Below are 21,868 nucleotides of genomic sequence, written 5' to 3'. Positions count from 1 at the left end.
TTTTCAAGTAAGAAGATTCTATAGAGACTAGGTTCATTATTAGTACAGCTGCCTTCCTCATGAGGTAGTGGGTAGACTTAAAAAGAAGAAAAAAAATAAAGAGGAGAGGAAAAAAAAGGCAACCGCCACTGTTGTCTAACATCACAGATCATCCTTTGCCATTGTCAGGTTATCACAGAAGAGAAAAATAGTCCTCACTTCAAGCAAAAACTATAAGGTATGGCCTAATAATTCTACCAAAGACAAGTTAGGTAAAAGAGTAGCTGCCAGTGCTCATTATAATAAAAGGAGGGAACTGTCACACAAAAGATTTGTGTCTGATCTGATTCCCCTACCAGTAACTCCAGATACGGTAGCATTTGCAAGATTAGATCCTGCAATATTTATTTAAACCAGAGCTACAAAACATGGGAAAGTCCAAAAAAAATCCATGGCTCCAAAACAGTGGAAAATATTCATACATCTCCCGTGACTCTCTGTTTCAACGTAAATGAGAATATGAGACTGTGAAAAATCCCAGAGGTTTGTCTTCCACCTGTGTGCTGCAGATTTTATATTTTGGCATCATCTACCTTTCTGAACCGCCCTGGTTTGTTTTCCAATTTCTTCTGTAATGACACCCGCAGGCGGCCTAGCAGTTCCTACACTGCTCTACCTTGTTCCATAGGAAAAAAAAAAACACCGTACACCAAAGCATTTCATGCTTGTAGCAAGTGGCCTGCTCTACACTGCATTGGTAAGAAATGCCTCACAGACTAGAAGTCGTCTTGTATCTCTGATGGATGGAAGAGGCAAGGACAGGCTCCAGGTACTATATCTGCACATGCCTATTCTCACTGATGCAGTGCCCACGCGTATCTAGTGCAGTCCTTGTAGCTAGGAGAGATGATGCTCAGATAAGCTGCTCCCAATAGCTGTAGAAAAATCCATGCATGATCATTGCGTTTTATAAGTTTAAGACTCACATATCATGAACAGCAAGCTAGAAGACTTTATTAACATATCTACTTCCCTTTACTGAAAACTCACACTTTCAAGCAACCTCACAAACAAAATACAAAACACAGGGAAATGCACGTTTCAAAGAGCAGTTTTTCTTTTTTCCTTAACCCTGCTCTATTCCTGCTCCAGCCTGACCTCCACGAGCCCAGACGGAAGATGTTTGTTTCATTCTATTACAAATATCGTCACACTTAAGTCAATTTTTACTTTTAAAAGAAAATCTCACAAAATAAACAAGTGGCATTAACTGCTACAAAATTTTATGAGGCTTTAAAAAATATATTATGGCGTCTTGTCACACTGAGTAATTTTTATTATAAGGACAATTTTCTTTAATGAAAGTTGTTAGGTGAGCTGGATGGATTCCAATGGCTGTGCTTACTCTGGGCAAAGTAATATAGCCCAAACATATAAACGAGAGTAAGATTATCTCTAGATTAAAAACTAGGCTGGTAGCTTGCTAACAGACCTTGCTATAAACTTGATATACAGTGTATACATTAACAGTGCCAGCCAAGAACTACTTAAAACTACCACCAGTCAAGAAATAGTTTTCTTTATATTGAACTGTACATAAAAATCTGTGCAAAGAAAGAAGGGAAGCTTCAGCAGGCCTGCTTAAGGTAAGCGGTCCCAAAGATTTTTTTTCCCTAGGACACGTTCCTGTGGTCTGCCTACTGCATTTCTTCCTTCTGGCCTCACCATCCGAGCAGAGCGACCCTCGGATGCCGTTAGGTGAGCACCGGCAGCACGGTAAGGACTTTCCAAGGCTGGGATTTCTTAGATCCAGCTGAGCTTTCACCCCAGCCACTGCACATTTCCTTACCGAACAGGCACACAGGAAACATTACCTCTTCAAAACCAAACATATGTAGAAGCTGGACATGGACAGAGAAGCCCAAGGATTATCTTCTTTAAAGCTTAGAGAGGCAAATACACGAGAAACAGGGCAACATAGACATGGATCCACAGCACAGATCAGCTTAACAAGGTACTGCAGTCCCAGGATCCATAGGACTCAACTGCTCAGGGAAAGCAGAATTTACCTGAGCCCATCCTCTCCCTGCAAACCACGCAGCCTGTCTCCACACAGCCGTGGCTGGATCTTCTCCCAGAGGGAAGGTTCCCTCCCCATCTCTTCTGGGAACAGTGGCTCAGCCACGTTTTCACAGAGGCAGGTGCAAAGCCACCGGTAGCTTTATAGCTTATTTTGAATTGATTTGGCTTGGACCAAAAGTATTTTCCCTCAAATATCAGTGAACAAGATTCAGCGGTTGTCAAGTTTTTAACGTGTCTTTAAACACTGTTTTGCCTGTACACTTTAAGTTAAACAACTATTCCCCCCAATAGCTGCCACGGGACACAAAGGAACTGTATTCCCCTGAGCTTACACAGTGTGGTTTTGCAGACAGCAGCACGCTACTGTATTGCCACAGCTAACAGATGAAGCCTCATCTGTTCTGTGCCCTTTCCCCTCCCACAAATCACACACCAAGAGCTGAAGCACCTGCTTAGAAGCAATTGCGTATGGGGACACAGCTACAAAACCCACTGCTACGTGCAGCTCTGCATCCCTCCCTCCCCAGGCAAGCTGGGCACACACAGCAGGCTGCTGCCAGGCAGCCGAGAGCACTGATGAGAAGTGCTCACATCAGGCCTGCTGGGCAGCCCAGAGCTTGTTTTTGCTTTTAAGTAGGGGCCCTGCAGGAAGCAGAGCTGATGGGTCTGGTCATTGTCTCCTGAGACACAGAGGTGGGTGTTGCTTCGAGGAAGACACTGGGCTCTTACAGGGCAGCCTCATGGTCAGTGGTAATTTGGGACTCTCTGGAGCCTGGCTGATGGAGAAGGCCTTCACCTCCAGCTGCAGGGATTGACAGGCAACTGAGAGGTGCTCGAGGCACATCTGCTTTCTGTGCTTGGAAGGGTTTGAGTCAAACATTTTGAATCATGCGGCCATTGCTCAGGCTTTTGAGTTGTCAAGGTTATTAACTGGTCACAGGACTGAAAAGACAGCGGATTGTTTTGGTCCCATTCCACGAAACCTTTATTTTCACAGATGCCTGAACTCACAGTATCTGCAGAAAAAAATAATACTTTACTTTCACTCAGGAAGAAGTGTCCTCTGCAGAGGAGGGCAGGGTAAGGCTTCTAGGCCTCAACGCAGAGCTTGTATGACAATGGTGTGGTTGGCACAAAGACTTCTTGCACATGTCCCTGTAAGACCTCTGCAATATTTGGAAGGGAATGGGGTAACAATTTTGTGATCTGGGCATAGAAACAAATTAATTCACTGTAAGTACCAGTCAGGGCTTGAAACTACGACAAAGATTTATGCCCAGAGAAAGGACAGGGGAAGTGTTTCCCTCTCTAATTCTGCTAGTGCAGTGTTTCATGGTTCATGTGTTACTTCAGACCTATCAGCTTCGGCTTCTGCATTTCACACTGTACAGCACACCTGTGACACCAGTGCCCTTGCTCTTATGAGTACTATCGCCCTCATCAGACTGAGCAGCGCTGCAGAAACCAGGAACCTTCCCAGACACCTTCCTGCATTATTCAGATGCCATGGAAGTTCCCTCTGCCCTTCCTCCTGCTGAAATACTTAGATTATGAAGAAATGAAAGTTGCTGAAGAAAGGGAAGTTGCTACACTCTGGAAATCCGGAGAACTTTCTCCCTCCAGCTGTAGGGCACATGGCACAGGAGAACTGAAGGACCTGTGAGATCTCCTTGCAGCCACACAGGGCTAGTTTTTCTTTCCCTGAGGTTATTTTGGTTACTCTCTAAGCACCAAAAGCAACTGTTTGCCCAGCCTTTGTTTACTGGTTATCCCAGCCTCCTGTCCCAACCTTCCCACATGCAGACATGCTCATTTAAGATTACAAACGAGCCCATTCATCTTTACTTAGATACTTGGGCCTAACGTGCTGTTTAACAATTTAAGAATGAATTATACTTCTTCCTGAATCTATCACAATGTGCAAGTCAGGCCTCCCTGAAATAGAAAGCTCTACATCATTGAAATTAACTTCTCCCCCTGTTTTGGTACAGATGAGTAATCCTTTTAAACAGCAAATGTGCTGTTATGCAAACAGGCAGCACTTACACTAGTTTTAATTTTCCTTCAGTGTTTTCACTCTCTGATCAGTGAAGTTTCAGAGGATAATAAACTGATTTAATAAATTACTGTGAACGCCAGTCCCAATAATAGCAACTGATTAAGCTGATCACAGCCTTCCAAGCAGAATCTTCTTACAAAGGAAGAAGAAAAGGCCTGGGAAGGGAGAATATCAATAGCTGTTGCTTCCCTAATTATAATTCTGTGGTAGACTGCCTAAAAATGACATTTAGCTCTGCAGACCTGCGCTCTGCCAACACTCTGTCCTGCTTCGCTGGCAGTGGGGACTGTGCCCAGTTTTCACAGCACACCCTGCATCAGTGTTGGGTCTCAGCCCTGGGGAAGCTGTACCACCCTACTTGCTAATACATATAATATACAGAGACTGTATATTATATATATTAGCTGTATAGACTGTATATTCGCTGTATATACAGAGACTGTATATTATATAATTAGGTTTCTGGAAATATTTGTTCTCTTCCTAGATGTTCACTGACAGAAATGTTAACTGTATGTACAATAAAATGCACAAAAGTAGAAGACCTAAGAAATAAGGCGGACTGCAAGTTGCTGGGGGCAAAGGCCACATGTGCAAACCTGTGCTGCATGCTTTCATAAACTCAAGTTGTTTAGACTTCAGATGCCTTACACGTATCAATAACTTCCTGAATTTGTAAAGGGAACTTTCTCATAGCTTCCTCCACCCTAGAGCTGACATCCAAACCCTGCTCAGTTATGTTTTCAGGAGATAATGGGAGTGAACAGAGATAAAGGATTAACCATGAAATGAGAAAATTCACTTAATGGCATAACATATAAATACACCTAGACCCCAGGGAAAGTTTAGTATAGGCTGCATTTCCCAACGAGGGAAATACATAAGGAATGATCATCTTAGCTATGGCATAGCCTTTTATTCTTTCAGGAAAGTTTAATTTGTACTGTTTCTTCCTGAGGGAATCCAGAAAAAAAATCATTTACTCATCCTTCCTTCATGCTGTAAGGTTTAAGCACCTTTTGTTCGTTAAGAACAGTGGAGCCAGCCTGTGTTGTATGCATCAGTTCTTACATCTTCCATACTGACTCCCTACTTCATTTACAATATTAGTTTCTCTTTCTGCACCAGTCTTTCCTAGGATGAAACAGTCATTCTCATTAGTTTACTCTTCTCCCTTCCAATTTCATTAAATATGTATCAAGATTAAAGCACCCACTTAGTTTTTTTCCTCCTCTGTTGACTATATTTGATCTAAAGAGGTGATTTTGTGATTCAGTTATTTCCCTGTTAATTGCTTTTGATACCAGAGAATATTTTGCTGACATACTACATAGCTACAGTTTTTCAGCTACATAGCCTTCGCAGCAGCTGAAACAGAAGCAAACTCCTTGCAGCACACTTAATATTCAGCACAAGTTAGATGTAGCCATGGTGACTAGCAGGAAGGGCATTACTGTCCCAAATACTGCCTTTAAAGTGGGGAATCTGTGCCCTCATCTTGAGGCCAAACTGGTGTTTTTGATTATCTAGCTGCTTAACCATGGGGATGTCTGTACTCCTGCTCAATGCTAATATACTTTCACTAAATTGAGAAATACTGCATGGGCAGATGAAAGCACTGAAAATCGTTAAGACAAGCTATTGCACCAATGGCATCGCCACTGACAGTAGTCAGAGGCTCATGTATGCGCCACACGCTGGTTCAGGATCCTGAAAGTTTATACTTCACTTTCCCTACTGGAATTAAAAATCACGAGACTAAATTAATCTTTAACTGCCTTTAATCCATATTATCAATTGCTTTTTGAGCACTGCAGAGACAAGCAAGGGTGTAAAAGCGTTTCAGAAGTTTACTCACAGGACATAACCAACTCAACACAACTCCTCTGCAATCAGCAGGCTTCAAAACAGAACAAATGCACAGGGAATGAATGAGTCAGAGGAAGCTGCTGTGCTAGAGGGGTTAGCTGCTTCTACTTCTGGTTAGTGTGTCAGTATACTACTTGCACTGCGGATAGTGATGTATTGGGTAAGATATCATGACTAAAACCTGTGACTGAGACCAAACAACCACCAAATTGCCATCAACTGGAGAGATGCAGGCAGATAAAGCGTTAAGACATTTCGTGCTGAAACATTTTGGAACATATCAAAGCTGGGAGATTAAAGCCTTAAAAGTTTCTGATTTTTGCTGGAGAAAAGCAAAAAAAAAGAAAAACAACCACAAACAAGCCAGTCCACAGAGGTTCAGCTTTACGTGAATACTGCTGATAAAGGCAAAGAGAACTTCTTGGCCTGAAAGTATTTGGTCTGTGCAAAATAACAACACAGGAAGGATTCTAGAAAGTGCAAGAATTAACAGAAAAATCTATTCTGGACTTTTCTGGTAGAGAATATGCCATTAGGTCCAAGATGACCCACTTGAAAGTTGCTTTGATTTGATAGGAACGCATCCCTTTGGAGTCCAAAAGCTTTGATCTCAAGTGTCTAAGGTGAGGAAGAATAATTATGAAGGCTAAAATTAATAGCACAGATCTACAAAATTTTTGCTTTGGGGTTGCAGCCAGAGTATTAGAAAACTGATAATCCATCATTCCTATGATGATACTCTTATATTATTAACCATGAATGACAAAACATTTGCATTATAGTCTGTAAGTCAGAGAACAAAAAATGAAATATTTGTCAAAGAAAAAGTTACCAATATAGATGCAGAAAAAAAAACAGATATTTGACTTGTAGTAACAAACTCTGGCTTTTAAGAAATTTATTTTACAAACTTAACACTTCACTCATTTCTTCCAGACCTCTTTGCCATCAGTTCCCAATGCTCTTGTTTACTTTATTGGCAAGAAATGCAACTATTACAGTAAGTTGCTGACATCTGCCAGAAAGGTCAGTAAATCTATTAAGTCCTGAAGCACAAATCCAGGACTGTTCACAGCTGTGCTGATACCACAACTAAAACATATAATGGAAAACAATATTGTTCTCACCTCACACATTCATTCTAGCTCGATGACACAGGGGAGAGGGTAGTGCTGATAGCTGAAGGTGTGCTGCTTTGACACCTTCAGCCTTGGCCTCCACTGTCCAACACAGCAAACTACCATGCTCCACTGGAGACATCACACACCTAGCTTATTGGTAACAGGCAACAAAAGTTTCCATGATATTTATGAATAGATGCTATGTTGAAAGAATGAGTGTCCCACTTCTTTATTGAGAAAATATCACTGCAATTAAATCTGTGCAGAAAATGTTTTAGATTATCGCTTCTATTTCTAAATTGCATTACCTACCGATTTTCTCAAACCGAAGAAGTTTCCACCTGTATCAAAGTCCCTATGTTAGAACAGCTGCTTGGTCAATACCACTGAAAACGTTCACTGAAATAGCAGAAACTGTGATTACCAATAGCAGACATCACATACAAGCTCTGGCAAAGGGTGTTCAAATCACATTTCTAATTAGCTTCTATAGAGAAGCAGCTGTAAAGCATTAAAATGCTGATTTGCACTGCAGCTGACAGGTATCTAGATATTTTTGACTTTTAGTAGATGAGGACACATACTTCAAGGTGAGGAGAAGAAAATTAAATCTGTTTTCCTGCAGCTTGCACTAATAGCTAGCTACATGCATTGGGTATCATAATAGCAAGCGATGCAGTTAGATTTATTTAATGAGCTGTAATGGAAAGCCTGCTCCTCAATTATTTTCTCTAAACTTTAGTTTGCCAGACATCCTTCACTACAAAATAATTAGCTCAGAAAGAGGTCAGAGTAAACTGGACCCTTTTAATCTACCTCATCTCCTTTCCAGAAGGATCCTTCAGCAGTAGCAACTGATCTTAAAGTAATAAATACAAGAAGATGAAAAGTAAACCAGTGAGTTAATTTAGGCTGCCACAAAAAAAGCTCAAGTAAACAACCAAAATGGGCCCTCAGGTCCTTTAAAACACTAGAGAATATACTTTTAATACTCTCCAGACATTGCTTAATGAACAATGCAATTTTTAGATATCCCTTTACGAAGGTACACACAGGTACAGAAACAGCGTTTGAAGACATTAAAAAATGAATACTCAAAAAGGAAAAAAAATAGAAAATTGAATCCCATCCACATTTCGTTGTGCATCCAAAGCAAATCTTATCAGTCGCTTTTCTGAAATATCCCACATCCATCAGACATGGCCAGAGGTAGAGAACAAATTACTTGTTCTCATTAACTGAAATTGGACAACTGCACCTGGCTTTATGCTCCTCCCTCCTCGGTGCTCACTATAGAATAGAATATTGCGTAGTCCACAAATTCACTACAACAACACAAACACTCTGCTGTGGTACCTAATCCACACAGTTTTAGTAATAAACATCACATCTAGACTGTGGGTCACAACCACGTAAGTGACTTTGGAGCCTGAATCGTATTTCACTTGTAATTTTGTGCCACTACTTGAGTGAGTGATAGTCAAAGGTCAAAGTCATCAGAGAAAAATTGCAAAAGTATTGGCTTCCATCAGAAGCATTTTAACATTGAAAGTCTTAGAACTTGGCTGCAAGTCTGAGAAATACTTAACTCCTTACACTGTGACTTCATGCACCTGGTAGTGTTAAACCACAAGACAGAGGGCCATGCTGAAACTGGGCATCATCCAGAAGCTGAATTTTAATGACATACAAATATCAAAGAGTATGTTTTGTGGTAATTTTATTCTAATGAAAGTGAAAAGCATGTTTTTCTCAGACTTGCAAATGTGTGTACCTAGAAGGACCAACCTGCTGCCACTTACCCAAGGGGAGATGTCACTGATAGTTATTTCAAAGCTGTTATGAAAATCTAAATAAACCTGAGATGATTTGCAATGAATGTTAAGGGCAAAAAGAACCACCTCTTCATCCTGTAACTTAATTTACAAAAATAATCCTTTTATAAGTTGTTTGAGACAGTTTTCACAGGTTCTAAATGAGAATTTGAAAGAAACATTTAAGAAAAGGTTGTAGAAAAACAGTTGCCTAAGAAAAGCTTGTTGTTCCCTCCCTCCCTCCCCCCAAATACTTCAAGGTTAAAAGCTTTAAAATAATCATATTCAAAATTCAGTACGAAAAACTGTCACCACTTTGTCCTAAGCACAGTCACTCTATTCAGAGATGTACTAACCAGATGCACTTTAGTGCATTTAAGAAGAAAAAAATGACTTTTACAGTGCTTGTGCCTAAAGATGAAAAGATAATCTCTTTAGCTGCATAAATCCTTTATTGTTCCATTTAAAGATCAAAAAGAATTCAGGTTTTAAACCCTTTTCTATTTCAGATACTAAGAGCATGATTTCTTTCAATTAAAGCCTGGCAGATGTGGTTAATGGAACAGAGTTGTATTTGCTACATACCTGATGCTGCACCAAATTACACATTAATCATCCCTTGCCTTTTCCCTTCAGTATGCTGTGCTTAGTGACATGCCCTTCAGACCAAATTATGCTACTTGTGGTTCAGCCAAGTAGCCTTACCCACATTTGTTTTCCATTCAGATTATCCCATATTGTTACCTTCAGAATTACTTGTACTGCAATATAAATATTAAAAAGTCACGGGGACTTATCTTTAAAAGGGAAAAAGGGGATTTGGCTGCAGCTACCTTTGACACTCACTGAACAGATCAGCTCCAAGACTCCCAACAGGAAACTTTGAAGCAAGCTACAGAATGGTGGAGACAGCACAAACAGGGAAAAGTGACCAACCCTAGAGGGTGAGAGGACGAATGAAATGGAAAAAATGTTGGTCAAAGGCAACTTTATCAGAGGTGAAGCCAGATGACATTGCTCAGGGAAAACACTCCTTGGACTCCTTTATTAAAGGGTCTAAAAGACTATTGCTGTCTTTCAAAGATGAGCAGTGGTCTCAGGTTGTATTCTGGGCTCACAACACTTAGGTGTCTTCCAACCATAAAACAGCCGCTATAATTCTTATTGCACACAGTCCTGCTGAAAAAAACAGCTAAGCAAAGAGCCTGTAAAAATGGCAAAAGACATTAAAAATGAATGAACAAAAACATTTTCAGAACTCCTAAATTTTCACAAAATACAGCTCAGGGGAACAGAGCGGTGGTGGAAGAAAGACAAAGTTTTAACCTGGAACCACCCTAATGATCCCCCAAGGGAAAATACAATCCCATGCACACTGCTTATAACATTTTTCTCCTAAAAATCAAATATAACTGAGTGTGCATGCCACATTCTGAAAGACTTTTTTTTTAATCTCAGAGCCAGAAGGTTGATTTTGCAATTGCATTGTCATATTGGATTAAATATATTAAATTCATTCAAAATTGTTACTGCCTTTCAGTCACAGGTGTGGATTTTGAGTGGCTACTGTAAAGAGGACGCTAAGTCTTTATGTATTGCCGCTGTACATACATACTACGCCGTGAGGCTGACAGCCCAGCTGAGCAAACACTTCCAGAACAACCCTGATGCTCTGAGACTGCAGCATTTTCAGTGCTGCCACGTTCAGCTTCAGCACTGTATCACCACAGGGCTTTGCAAGTAACATATGCTTCAGAGATGACTGATGCTGTGGTTGTCATTCTTCAACAAGGGACAACACTTGTACTAAAACACTGCCATTTACACAAAAGGAGTCTTAAAACTGAGTAAGAACAGGCTGTCAGGCAATATGCAAATAACCAAATGGTAAAACGTGATGCATATGAAATTTAAGCACTTAGCCACAATCACTGATTTCTGTCAAGCTAGACCATAAAATAAGAAATACGTACCCAAAGTACTTCTGAACTGCCTGTGTGAAGGTTTTCTTCCGCATGTAGCTAACCCCAAGTACCTGGCAAGATGATTCTTTCAAATGACATTCAACAAGAGGTACAGCCTTCTAGCACAAGGTTTACAATGCCTTGAATAATTTAAAATTTTCAATTACTGCTAAAGGTGAAAAGGTAAAAATATGACTTTTTAATTTAAAGGAAGGTCAGAAAATACACGATATCAGTTTGTTCCAGATAATCATACTAACACAAACAATTTCTTCAATTTTTTGAGGTATGTCTTGCCTAGGCCGTTGCCTTTTGGTGACTCAACAAGGCAACTATGGCATTGGGGCATACAACGTGCTTGTGCAGCCCATTTTATTAGGTCTACTCTTCCAGTACATTTGGATTTTTGGATTCCCTCATTTTGGAGTTTTTCTTACCTATAAAGGCATGTCAGCTTTCAATGCTGCCTCTCATAACATCCTTATGGACAAACCAATTGAAATATTTGCTAGGTAAGTGGACAGTAGATTGAAAACTGGCTGAGCTTTCAGGCCCTAAGGGTTGTAATCAACAGCTAGGGGGCTGGACAGTCACTAGTTGTGTACCCTAGGGGTTGATATCAGTGCTAATACCATTGAACATCTTTATCTAAGACCTTGATGATGGAACTCTGCCCTGTTCTTTTAACTCTGGGCTGAACATTCACGTAGCAAGAGACAAGCGCAGCTTTGCACTTGCTCATGCGAGCTACAAGAATTAGACGGAGACCAGCAATCCATTTTGCATAAGACACACTTGAAATGAACAGCTTGACTCCTCCCAACTGTAGATTCAGATTGTTCACCTAGAAACAGAAGCAGCCCCCGAAGAGCCACAAACTGCCTGTCTGCTATTCACTGCCTGCTGGCAATAATAAAACTCCAGAGTCGATACAAAAACCTGCAGTGTTACAGACTGACCTGCATTTCAACTTCTCTTCCCCTCCTCATTTCTATGATATAATGGAACTCGCTTACCGCTCAACAGTGTTGTAATTAAATAATCAAAAAGCAAACAAGTTTCACATCTGACAGTCCCCAGGAGAAAATTGATATACATGAAAAAAGCATTTAAGTTTACTTAGGGCCATTCTGGTAACAACAAGCTCTGAGGGATATAATTAGTACCCTCCAAGTCAGCATATGAAAAGGCTTAATTTAACTGAGATCAGAACTAAAGAATAGCCATATAAATGAAAAGCGAAGCCACAAATCCACGTAGGACTGCCGCAACTAAGCATTTTTGTGATCAGGAGTTCTGAAGATATAATTCACATGTATAGCATTCTGATTTCTGATTATCCAGAGGGTGTTAGTTTGGACCACCATGATATAGCTGAGAGTCTTTAGCATGGGTCTTCAGCAGTTCTCCCTGGGATGCAGGAAAAGACAATGTCAGGCAGCTAATTTTTACTCTCCAAAAATAGCTACTGAATTGGCTTCTCCCTCTAATATAACCTACACTCTTCTGCATATTAAAGCCTGCCTATTGCTTTTAAATGCTTATGGTCAGGAAAAGAGAGTCGTTATATCACCAACATCCCCAAAAACTTTGGGGGGAAAAAAGCATAAGTTATTATAGCAGTCCTATTGGGAATGCTATGTTGATAATAGAGACCGACTATAAATCGCCCCACAATATTTACTCCGTTGTGACCAATGGCACATGCTGGAAAGCAGCTTCTTTTAAACCAGATTATGAAGACCATCTAACAAGGGTATCCCCACAGACAAAGAAAGCCCAGTGTTAGCAAAGGCAGCTGCTGTAGGCAACAGCATGCCCTGCTGCTGAGGCAAACTGGATGCTACTGCTGCACGGCATTAGACTGGTCCCACTGACAGCTGGGCTTTCCCAGAGCAATGTTGTTGATATGGAATCCAGCACTAACTTTGAAATAAGGCTCGATTTTGATCATTTGCTTTATATTTCAGACATCCAATAAAATTCCAGACAGCAAGTTGTTCCAGCACATTCAGATTTTTCACACACAAAGCAAAGGAAACATTTCAAAAGCATGACTTGTAAAGCTTTTGCTGCTTGCTGTTACGATTTGTTGTCATCAGGACAGCCTTTTTTGGCTGAAAAATGTTTATTGTTAAAGGTCACAGAATTGTGTCTCAAACAAATTAAGAAATAAATGGCTGTTGACACTTCCAGAAGATGATTCATCTGTCCAAGAGCTCCAATAATGAAAGCAACCCAGCTGCCTCTCAGGTATGCCGGAGAACACAGCAGCCGCCAACTAACCCAGAAATCTGTCTTCGCTCTCCTGTCACTGTTAGCTGACTTCTCAACTCTCTTCATAACCACACCAAGAATTTCTTACTCTCAAGCTTGAAAACAGACGAAAAACTTAGGAAAGTCAGAAAACCACTGATGTGTGCAGCACACTTACTATGTGATGTGTCTCCACATACTTCCTGATGTGTCTCCATACTTACTATTTCTATTATTAAGTCCTCTTTATGTGAAGTAAAGATTCTCCGTGTATGAGAATTGACCAGATAGACAAAAAAGACTGATGGATTGACACTAATCACCACCTACAGAAACTAGTGCAATAGCAGAACAAGAGAGCAACACTAACAGGAGAACCCCAAGGGCAGCTGTGCAAATTCCAGTGCCTTTAACCCTAAATGCAGGTCAGTTCACAAGACGTGCTAGCAAGAGGGATACAGTCTCCTTGTTGGGGATAGCCCGGTTTCTGAAGGTTAGTCTTTTTAATGAGCTATTAAAGTACTAGAGGTCTGTTTAGACAACCCTCAAGTGAAAGGCCACCAGGAGGTACAGCAGAGTATATCTGATATTTTATCTTGTCCGGGTAATCTCTCGATAAAAAAATAATAGGGTTTTATTGAGCGATTATTCTTCTCATCTTTTGCTATTCACAGGAGTTTACGATGACTGTTTACTGATCTCTTTGGGAAAGAAGCTGACATTTACTGTTCTTACTATGCTTCTCTGATCTCAAACAGGCCCTCCAGCTATCACCATGTTCAACAATGGTTCTATAATTTCAGAAGAAAGATTGTTACAAATCTGTGGGACTAGTGTTTGAAATAGAAGCATAGCATTCCACTTGGCAGACAACACAGAAGACTAATCATTTATGATTTTCAAAGAAAAACTCTCCTCACTATTAACTGCTCACCAGTTCTGTGGAACAGAGGTGGTGATGGTCATCAGCTCAGGACAGGAGATAAATAACCAGAGCAGTGATCTAACAGCCCATATCCAAGAATGTGGCTTTCTCAAGCATACATGCGAAGTAAAAGTTTTCCCAGAGCCTCTGCTCCTTCACACAGCTCAATTTGAGGTGTTAAATTATCAGTTTTCAGGTCTTGGGTTAAAGCAAGACTTTTTTAAAAAAAACACAAATTAAAAACAGAAACTTCTAACCAACAGCCTTTTGAGTCAAGATTATGTATTTAGGACTTAGCGCTCCTGCCTCCTGAAGACTAAGGATCTATTTAAACTCCAGGAGGCATGTGGAAGCCAGCTCCAGCGTGGTTAGGGAAGGAACACTGACTGCAGGAGAAGGAGAAGCAGCCAGCAGGAAACGCCACAGTGCAGATACAGAACTGACAGCAGGGAAGGAAATATGCTTCATCCTAACCAGTAATTGTCTCAACATGCATAGATCAACTGAGCTAGCGGGAAAACATTGGTTTCAAAAAAAGGTTTTTATTAGCACACTGTGCCTGCGTCTCATTCTCTTCCCTCGACAATTCAGCTCCCTGTCCAACACCAGCAGTCTTCTGTGTCCATCTGTAAATGGTTGCTGCACGCAAATTGATCTGAGCTACTTCCTGCAACCTCAGTATGGAAGATGGATGACTGACTAGAAGCGCTTGCATCTTGTCAGATGCAGGTGGAACAGAGCAAGAGGGACAGAAGGCATGTGCATGGACTGAGGAGGAGCGGAGATGGGAGAGCCACAGAAGTGCTGTCACCTGGCCAGAAGGACACATCTAGAGAACAAGGAAACCAGATCCACGGAAGACCAGATTTCATTACTTCTACTTTTCCCATAAGAAACCTGTTTGTACAATCCAGCTGTGGTTACTGCATGTCTAATTTGCTTCTAGACTGAGTAGCAATAAAGAGACCTTGTTGGGAGGGTATTTTATCTCCCAGCTTAGTCTGAAAATCCTCTAAAGAAATACTTCATATAACTGATTGATTTGTTCCAACCAGCATGCCTTGCTTGCAAACTAATTACAGACATACTTTAGAACAAATACTGTAGCTAGTGGGTAGTGCTTATTTTAAAGTCAATAAAGGTCAGAACACTAAATACTCACAAGCTCATTTTAGGAGTTTCCTATGTGCCAGAATTTTGAAGATGCCTCCTCTAGTATCCATACAGAGTGCTTTATCCTCAGTTGTATAATCTCAGTGGCGGGACTCAAACTCTGCAGCTCGTAAAGAAGCTAAATAATCTTAGTAATTTTAATGGAGAAAACAGTTGCTAGGTCTGACCTTAATCCCTTAAAGTCACTGTACCCTCTCCAACACAGGAGAGCCAACTATTTCACAGGGCTTTCAAATTCCACCTGATCTTATTAACTCTGCAATGTCTACAGGACAGACATCCATTCTTCTTTCACTTAAGTGCCTTTTTCACCATAGCAAGAGTGCAAACTACACGTTTTACCTCAAGATATAAACTAAATTCTATCTTAATTTAAATCACACAGCATGTAAATATTTCAGAGAAAAAAAATCTCATCTTTCTGCTACAGAACAAGTACATTCAGCAACTCCTAGTATACATTGTTACTGCAACAACTGAAAATGTTTCTTCCATTTATGGTGATGTCTTATGGCAGCAGTTTTTTGTCTTCAAATGTAATGCTTAAACCCAATCCCAAATGATTGCTCTTTGCTTGAGACCCCTCTCCCTATTTTGTACTACAGTGTAAGTCAGCAAGGGAGAGCAGTCAAAGCTTTGGATGCTGCAGATTTACTTTCCAGGGGCACAACATTCAGGAGAAAAGGCAAATCATTGCAAGTCCAAGGTGGAAACTTTTTTACCAAGGTTTCCATTCTGTATCTAGAAGAAAACATGAGATGGAGGAGTGAGCTATTTCCCTTCCACCCCAGTTGTTTTTTGTTTGTTTGTTTTTGGAATTCCAAATGTCAAACACCTAATCCTGCTCAGCTAGCTCCCTCTTTGTGGTGTCCAAAACACAGGACAGCCTATGCTATCAATAGCTAAAATAGCACAAACTGAATATGGAACATGATTTTTGCTAGACTTTTGGCCTTTAAAATATCCTGGAACAAGATTTACCTGAACTCTGCTGCTGGCCAGAAAGAAATCCTCTAGTCACCTTCCTTATACACCTGTTCGCAAGTTCATTGATCCCTTAAGTAGATAAGCAGAGATAAAGATAGGATAAAACGTTACTCGTGAATTATCATACCTCTGTCACTGAAGTCATCCACCAGCACTATCTCTGCTATCAGCTCGGGAGGGGAGCGGTTCAGGACGCTGTGCACTGTGCGGAGGAGAGAGGACCATCCTTCGTTGTGGAACGGTATGATCACACTGGTGTTCGGAAGCTTCTCCAGGTATAGTTTATTCTTGCAGCTGGACATAGATAGAATAAGGTCAAAGATGGTGCCAAGAGACACTAACACTTCCATAGTAATTTCCATCAAGCAACTCAGTTCATCCAATTTATGCAACCGCCTAAAAAAACACTTATTCAAGACAGCACTGACCTGGTCTAGTTTACCTTGTTTTGAACACAAAGCACTGGAGAACTGGAATGAGACTGGAAACTCAGATCCGCAGAGTCACCATATGGACCCCTCGAATTTGTGGGCATTCCCCCATGCCGTTAGTCTCCCTTAAGTCTGAAATAGGGGTAATGCTCCCTTGTCTTGCGGGTGTGTTTTCAGGATAGCCTCCCGAAGAACATTCAGACTAATGCAGTAAGTGCAGTGTTTATTTTCCTGCAGGTGCAGCCCTGGGAGTGGAGTCTGAACTTTTTTAAACAGGTAAGACCTAAGGCCATACAAAGCACAGTTATAGTTAAAATTACCTAGCAGCTGTTCACTAGCAGGTAAATCGATTACATTCCCAAAACCTCAGTCCAGTGCAAAACAGACAGAGGTAAGTACATGAGCACGGATTTTTGGAACATGTTAACGACAGGGCTAGCAGGGTGGGCTGTCCTCTTTCCACTATCACAGGAGGGAGGCCATCCTCCACTCACTGCCCTGCCACAACACTGTGCTTATCACGTGAGAGCTGATTTGCAGAGTAGGATTTTAGCACATGCACAGCAGATTGCATGCACACAGGTGGTTCCCTCCCTGTTCTCAGAAGGGCAGATGGGAACAAAATAGCTCTGGCACTGGAAGCTTTTTCCTGGTGCCTTTCCCAGGGAATGGAGAAGGATACACCTATGTTATACAAGCCCAATAAATCTGTGATTACAGGAAGTGACTGCGGTGCCTGTGTGAAAGGACAGTGGCTTATTCTGGGTCTAATGAATTGTCTTGGGGTACTGCCAAGAGCTTGCAGGCTATGGCTGCAATGCACAGATTCAAGATGCAAAATAAAGCTGCATGGACTGCTTTCATCCAGTCCTTGGCATTGCAATCAACCTTCTTCTGAGGTAGCTACTATCTATAATTCTGTTACAGTATGAAACAAGATCCCCCAAATCTCTTCTAACCCTTCTTAAACTGCAATTCTCATTTTCTGACTTGAACAAGTAGAAACTTTAGCTATTAAGTTTAACCATTAAACATGGAAAGAAACAGTTTCCCTCCAGCTATCACATCGGCAATTGCTTTACAAGACCTGTAAAATTAGTATTTAATATTAAAAAAACAGAGGCACATAGAGGAACTATTAACTGGGGAAGACATGACTGCTGAAACAAAAGGCTGCATCGTCTGGGTGCACAAGGTAGATCCATCCAGCATGCTCCTTTCCCCAGTGCCCTGCAGGTTTCCACATTTAAAAGCAGAGGTGAGGCACTGGTTCACACACATCCACACAGAACATCTCAGAAGCGAGCTGGTTCAGTGTCAGCATGAGTGTTTGGAAATCCACGGGATTTCCAGACCCTAACAGGCGATGCAAGCCAGCTGGCAGCTCTGCCCAGGCAGGGGAACGCCGGCCAGAGCTCGTGGAGATAACAGGGCTCTCCCCTCTCCCGAGGCTGCAGAGCTGCACAGCGGCTCCAGCACCTCACTGCTGCAAGCAGTGGCTGCCTCTGTCCCTCCCCAGGCCAGCTGTTGGGAAGAACCTCAACCATGGTCCCAAAGCATAGTAAAAAGGCAGGCCAGATCTCTTTTTTTCGCCAGTTCACCTTGTGCTTACACTCCCTTCTACCTCTGGGCACACTTTCAAACCTCTGAATTCCCATACTCTTACCAAAAATAAAAGGCTAGGTAAAACAAGTGCTTTGAAACACAGCTTGCTTCTTTCTATAGTGCTCTTTATGGACTTTACCTCAGCCAAACTTCATTATGAATTGCCCCGATCCGGCTCCCAAATAACATGAAACATAGCACCTCAAGTGTATCTTTTCTTTTAATGGGTAGGGAATGCACAACAGATCTTTCCAGTTGTGAATTCCTTTACTGAAGATCTCCATTAAATGCAGCCCCATTCCCTGCCCAGATAATCCTAGCATCCATTATATACATGTTGTTTATCCTCATCTTGAGACCTCCGCAATTATAACTCACTACTTTGGGGGAAAGGATGTGTCAAACATCAAGCAAAACCAGCTGCAGCAGGATCATTAATCCCAGCTTAAGGTGTTGGTGACTTAAGATACTTCACTTATTAATTTTAACTGGGGACTAGAGTCAGAAGTTTCACGTTTTTAAAAAGTTTAAATTGCAGAATTAGCAATGAGGGATCAGCAACTTTGTGAAGCATTGGGGAATGTAAGGTGATATATTAACACCTCAGGTGAGGAAATACTTGTATTGTCTAAAGCTTAAATTCTGACAGCCCATGGCAGCCCCAAAAGGAAACTATTTAAGTTAGCAATCTCAAACTATGTCCTAGAATTTCAGTATTAGCGGACCAAACATCTTTAGTTACCTGAACAACCTCTATACTTAAACATTTCAGCTGTATGCCTAAAGCATTTATAGAGCTATACTCACTACGCTGGTTTATGGGTATACACTGAGAAAGGGTGTCAAGATAGAGTATATGGTTAGGTGGCTGTGACAGCTGAAGAGGAGCTTTCAAATGCCCAAATTATAAAAACCAATTTCTGCAAATTATACCTCATACATAAAGTAAATGCTGGATTCAGATTCACTAAGTTGTGATAAAAATGGCTTTGCACAAAACAAGCTTTCACTCAAATGTCTAACAAGGCTTTCAAATTAAAATCTGCAGTTTAAAAACCTCTCAGCTTTGTATCAACACGAGTTAAATAGGTGAACTCAAAATCCAAAATTCAGTTGGAACTAGTTTCTACTTAAAAGCCCTGGAAAGGTTTTTAAGAGGAAGATGTTATTGCTGATAAAACTCTTCCTCACACAGAGTGGAGCTACCCCAGTCTTGTTCTGCTCCTAAAAATTTCATGGTCATTTCCAGCTACAGGCAAACCTAAGAACCAAACAGTGTTTAGTGACAAAGTTATTACCCAACTGTGCTTAGTGCACTTGTGAAGCAAGTCAGACGTTTACACCAGCTTGTACTATAGAGAGAAATAGCTCTGTCTTGTTAGCTGCTAAAAGTTGTTAGCTATGTCCGTGGGCTCAGGAACTGAACTGCCTTCTTCATCTCTTGCAACGTCACACCTCTTGTTTAAGTTCAAGATTCCTTTTGTGCAGGGCTGCAAGATTTTAGTAATTTTAACTAATTTGGAATTGAAAGTCATTTTTTTCCTGGTTTGTCTCCTCCATTTCCCATTGCAATCATTACACACTGTCCTTTATGAGTAAGACAGCAGTGCCAACAGGAACCCAGCTGTGAAAGGCTTGTATTTGACAAAGATACAAAAGACCATAAAATAAAGAGAGCACACTCTTGCAGATGTGGTAATTTAGAGCTTGTAAACTTTCGCTTGTTGAAACGCAAACTGTGTACTCACTTTGGATGTCTGATGTCTGGAAGGGAACGATTCAGAGAAATTTTATCACTCACAAAGATATTAAAGCCATTTTCCCTGTATGCCTGGTCCACCCGCTCTGCATCAGTCATTGGGTAAGGTTTTCCCTGTTCTCCATTTCCTATAGACAGAAAGTAAACATGCATCGTTACTACTAATTGGTGCTTAACTGGCCAGAAACTAATCCATATATCAAAAGGACGGCAGTTATCTTATAGCCCTTTCAAAACTCCTTCATTAGGTCTGTGCTGTATGTCATACTTAGCGCTAGGTCAACCATATCAACCTAACAATTTTATTTGATAAGAGATTTTGCTACGAACGACTTAGCTGTGCAAATCATACAAGTTAGTCTTCCTTCTAACATCAGAAACAGACGAAGGGGCTATGGCAATGCTGGGGAGGATCCATAGAACATTTTTTGTTTCACAGCAGGAAGAATACATATGGTTTAAATACCTCGATGTTGCTTTTTTCAGCACAGATGGATATGTATATTTAACAACCTGAGTTCTTGTACAGAGGAAGAAGAGCCCTTGCAGACACACCAGTGTAAAGCTGTGATGCTCAAAATGGACCCTTCTATATAATGCAAGACAAAATCCAGGACAATGGAATAAAAGTTGAATGAATGTTATGATCAACAACATTTTTTTACACCTCTTTTCTTTCTGGATCCCTTACCACTTTTGGGAAAGGCTTAGTTTTTTTTTTAGTAAGCTTCTAAAAATCAATCCTGTACCTATCCTAAAAATACCAGAACGTTATCGACATCCTTTCATCTCATAATGGTTATTTTAGAGTTGGTGGAGGCAGCTTTAACTGGGATTACCATGCAATAACTGTTGCATCATGCCAACAGCATCTTGACCCTGAAGTTCAACAATACGTTCTGCGCTCAGACTACTAAATAAAATCAAACTGATGTACAATCTGTGTTAGAACATGCACAGTAATTTTACGTACATACCCACACGCTCTGAGTCCCTCCTTATGGCTTCTTTGTTATGCCAGTCCTTTTTCCTTTGTCCATCACCAAAGTAAGGGTCTTTCTTTTGCCTCACGTACGATGCCTTTTAAACAAAAGATTGGATATATTACAAAAAAAACAAAAACAAAAAACTTGTGAAACATTTTTTTGATAGCCTCCCGCTTCCTGTAAGAGAAGACAATACATCTTCCTCAAGGTCAGACTCTCACAAGCAGGCAGTTTTTAACCCTGAAAGGGATGAGGAAGAAAGCAAGTTTTGCTTGCCTCAAAACAGTACTTTATCTATAGCTCAGTGATTTTTTTTCAAGTGCAACATCATGTATGCAGACCAGTATTCTTAATCAGAGAATCTATTAAAAGCTCCCATTTTCATTTTGAAAACATCTAATACATCTTACTTCCTATTTAATTAACAATAAAGCTTTAATGGGTGACCTATTGCAGGATCATTATTAATGAGCACGCTACTATACCTGAATAAAATAAAAATAAGATTTAAAAGGTCATTTATTAAGACTCTTGCTGCTCAACTTAAAAGCAAGTTTCACATGAGGCATGAGCCTGCACCGAATGCAATTAGAGCTGCTCTTTTCATGATGTTTTTCCCGAAATTCAAAAGCAACGAGTGCTTTGGGAACAAGTTAGCAAATGAAAGATGGGGTGAATTCTGGTTCAAAGAGACTATGGTGTGTGGAAATAAAACCGCGATACATCTCTAAAAGCACTGACATCCCCAGAAAACAAGGGAGATACATATGTATATATATTTTAAATAGGGTTTAGGATCAAGAAGAGAACATCTCTAAGAATGAGAATTTTTCTTTTTAATTCATCCAACTTGCAGAG

At 40.7% G+C, this 21,868-nt stretch overlaps 1 protein-coding gene across 3 annotated transcripts in view; it reads right to left on the bottom strand.

Moving 5' to 3' along the window:
* Nucleotides 1–21,868, bottom strand: part of GALNT10 (polypeptide N-acetylgalactosaminyltransferase 10) — an 87,705-nt gene that overhangs the window by 24,711 nt on the left and 41,126 nt on the right. For all 3 annotated transcript variants that reach the window (XM_080555832.1, XM_080555833.1, XM_080555834.1), the window contains exons 2-4: nucleotides 21,002–21,104; nucleotides 20,014–20,152; nucleotides 16,357–16,523 (exon numbers count right to left, since the gene is read on the bottom strand). In XM_080555832.1, the coding sequence (XP_080411958.1) occupies nucleotides 16,357–16,523; nucleotides 20,014–20,152; nucleotides 21,002–21,104 (409 nt within the window). The remainder of the gene's footprint in view (nucleotides 1–16,356; nucleotides 16,524–20,013; nucleotides 20,153–21,001; nucleotides 21,105–21,868) is intronic.

This window comes from Anser brachyrhynchus (assembly GCF_964034855.1).
Source record: "Anser brachyrhynchus genome assembly, chromosome: 14".
NCBI lineage: Eukaryota > Metazoa > Chordata > Aves > Anseriformes > Anatidae > Anser > Anser brachyrhynchus.
This window is presented reverse-complemented; position numbering and strand designations above follow the sequence as displayed.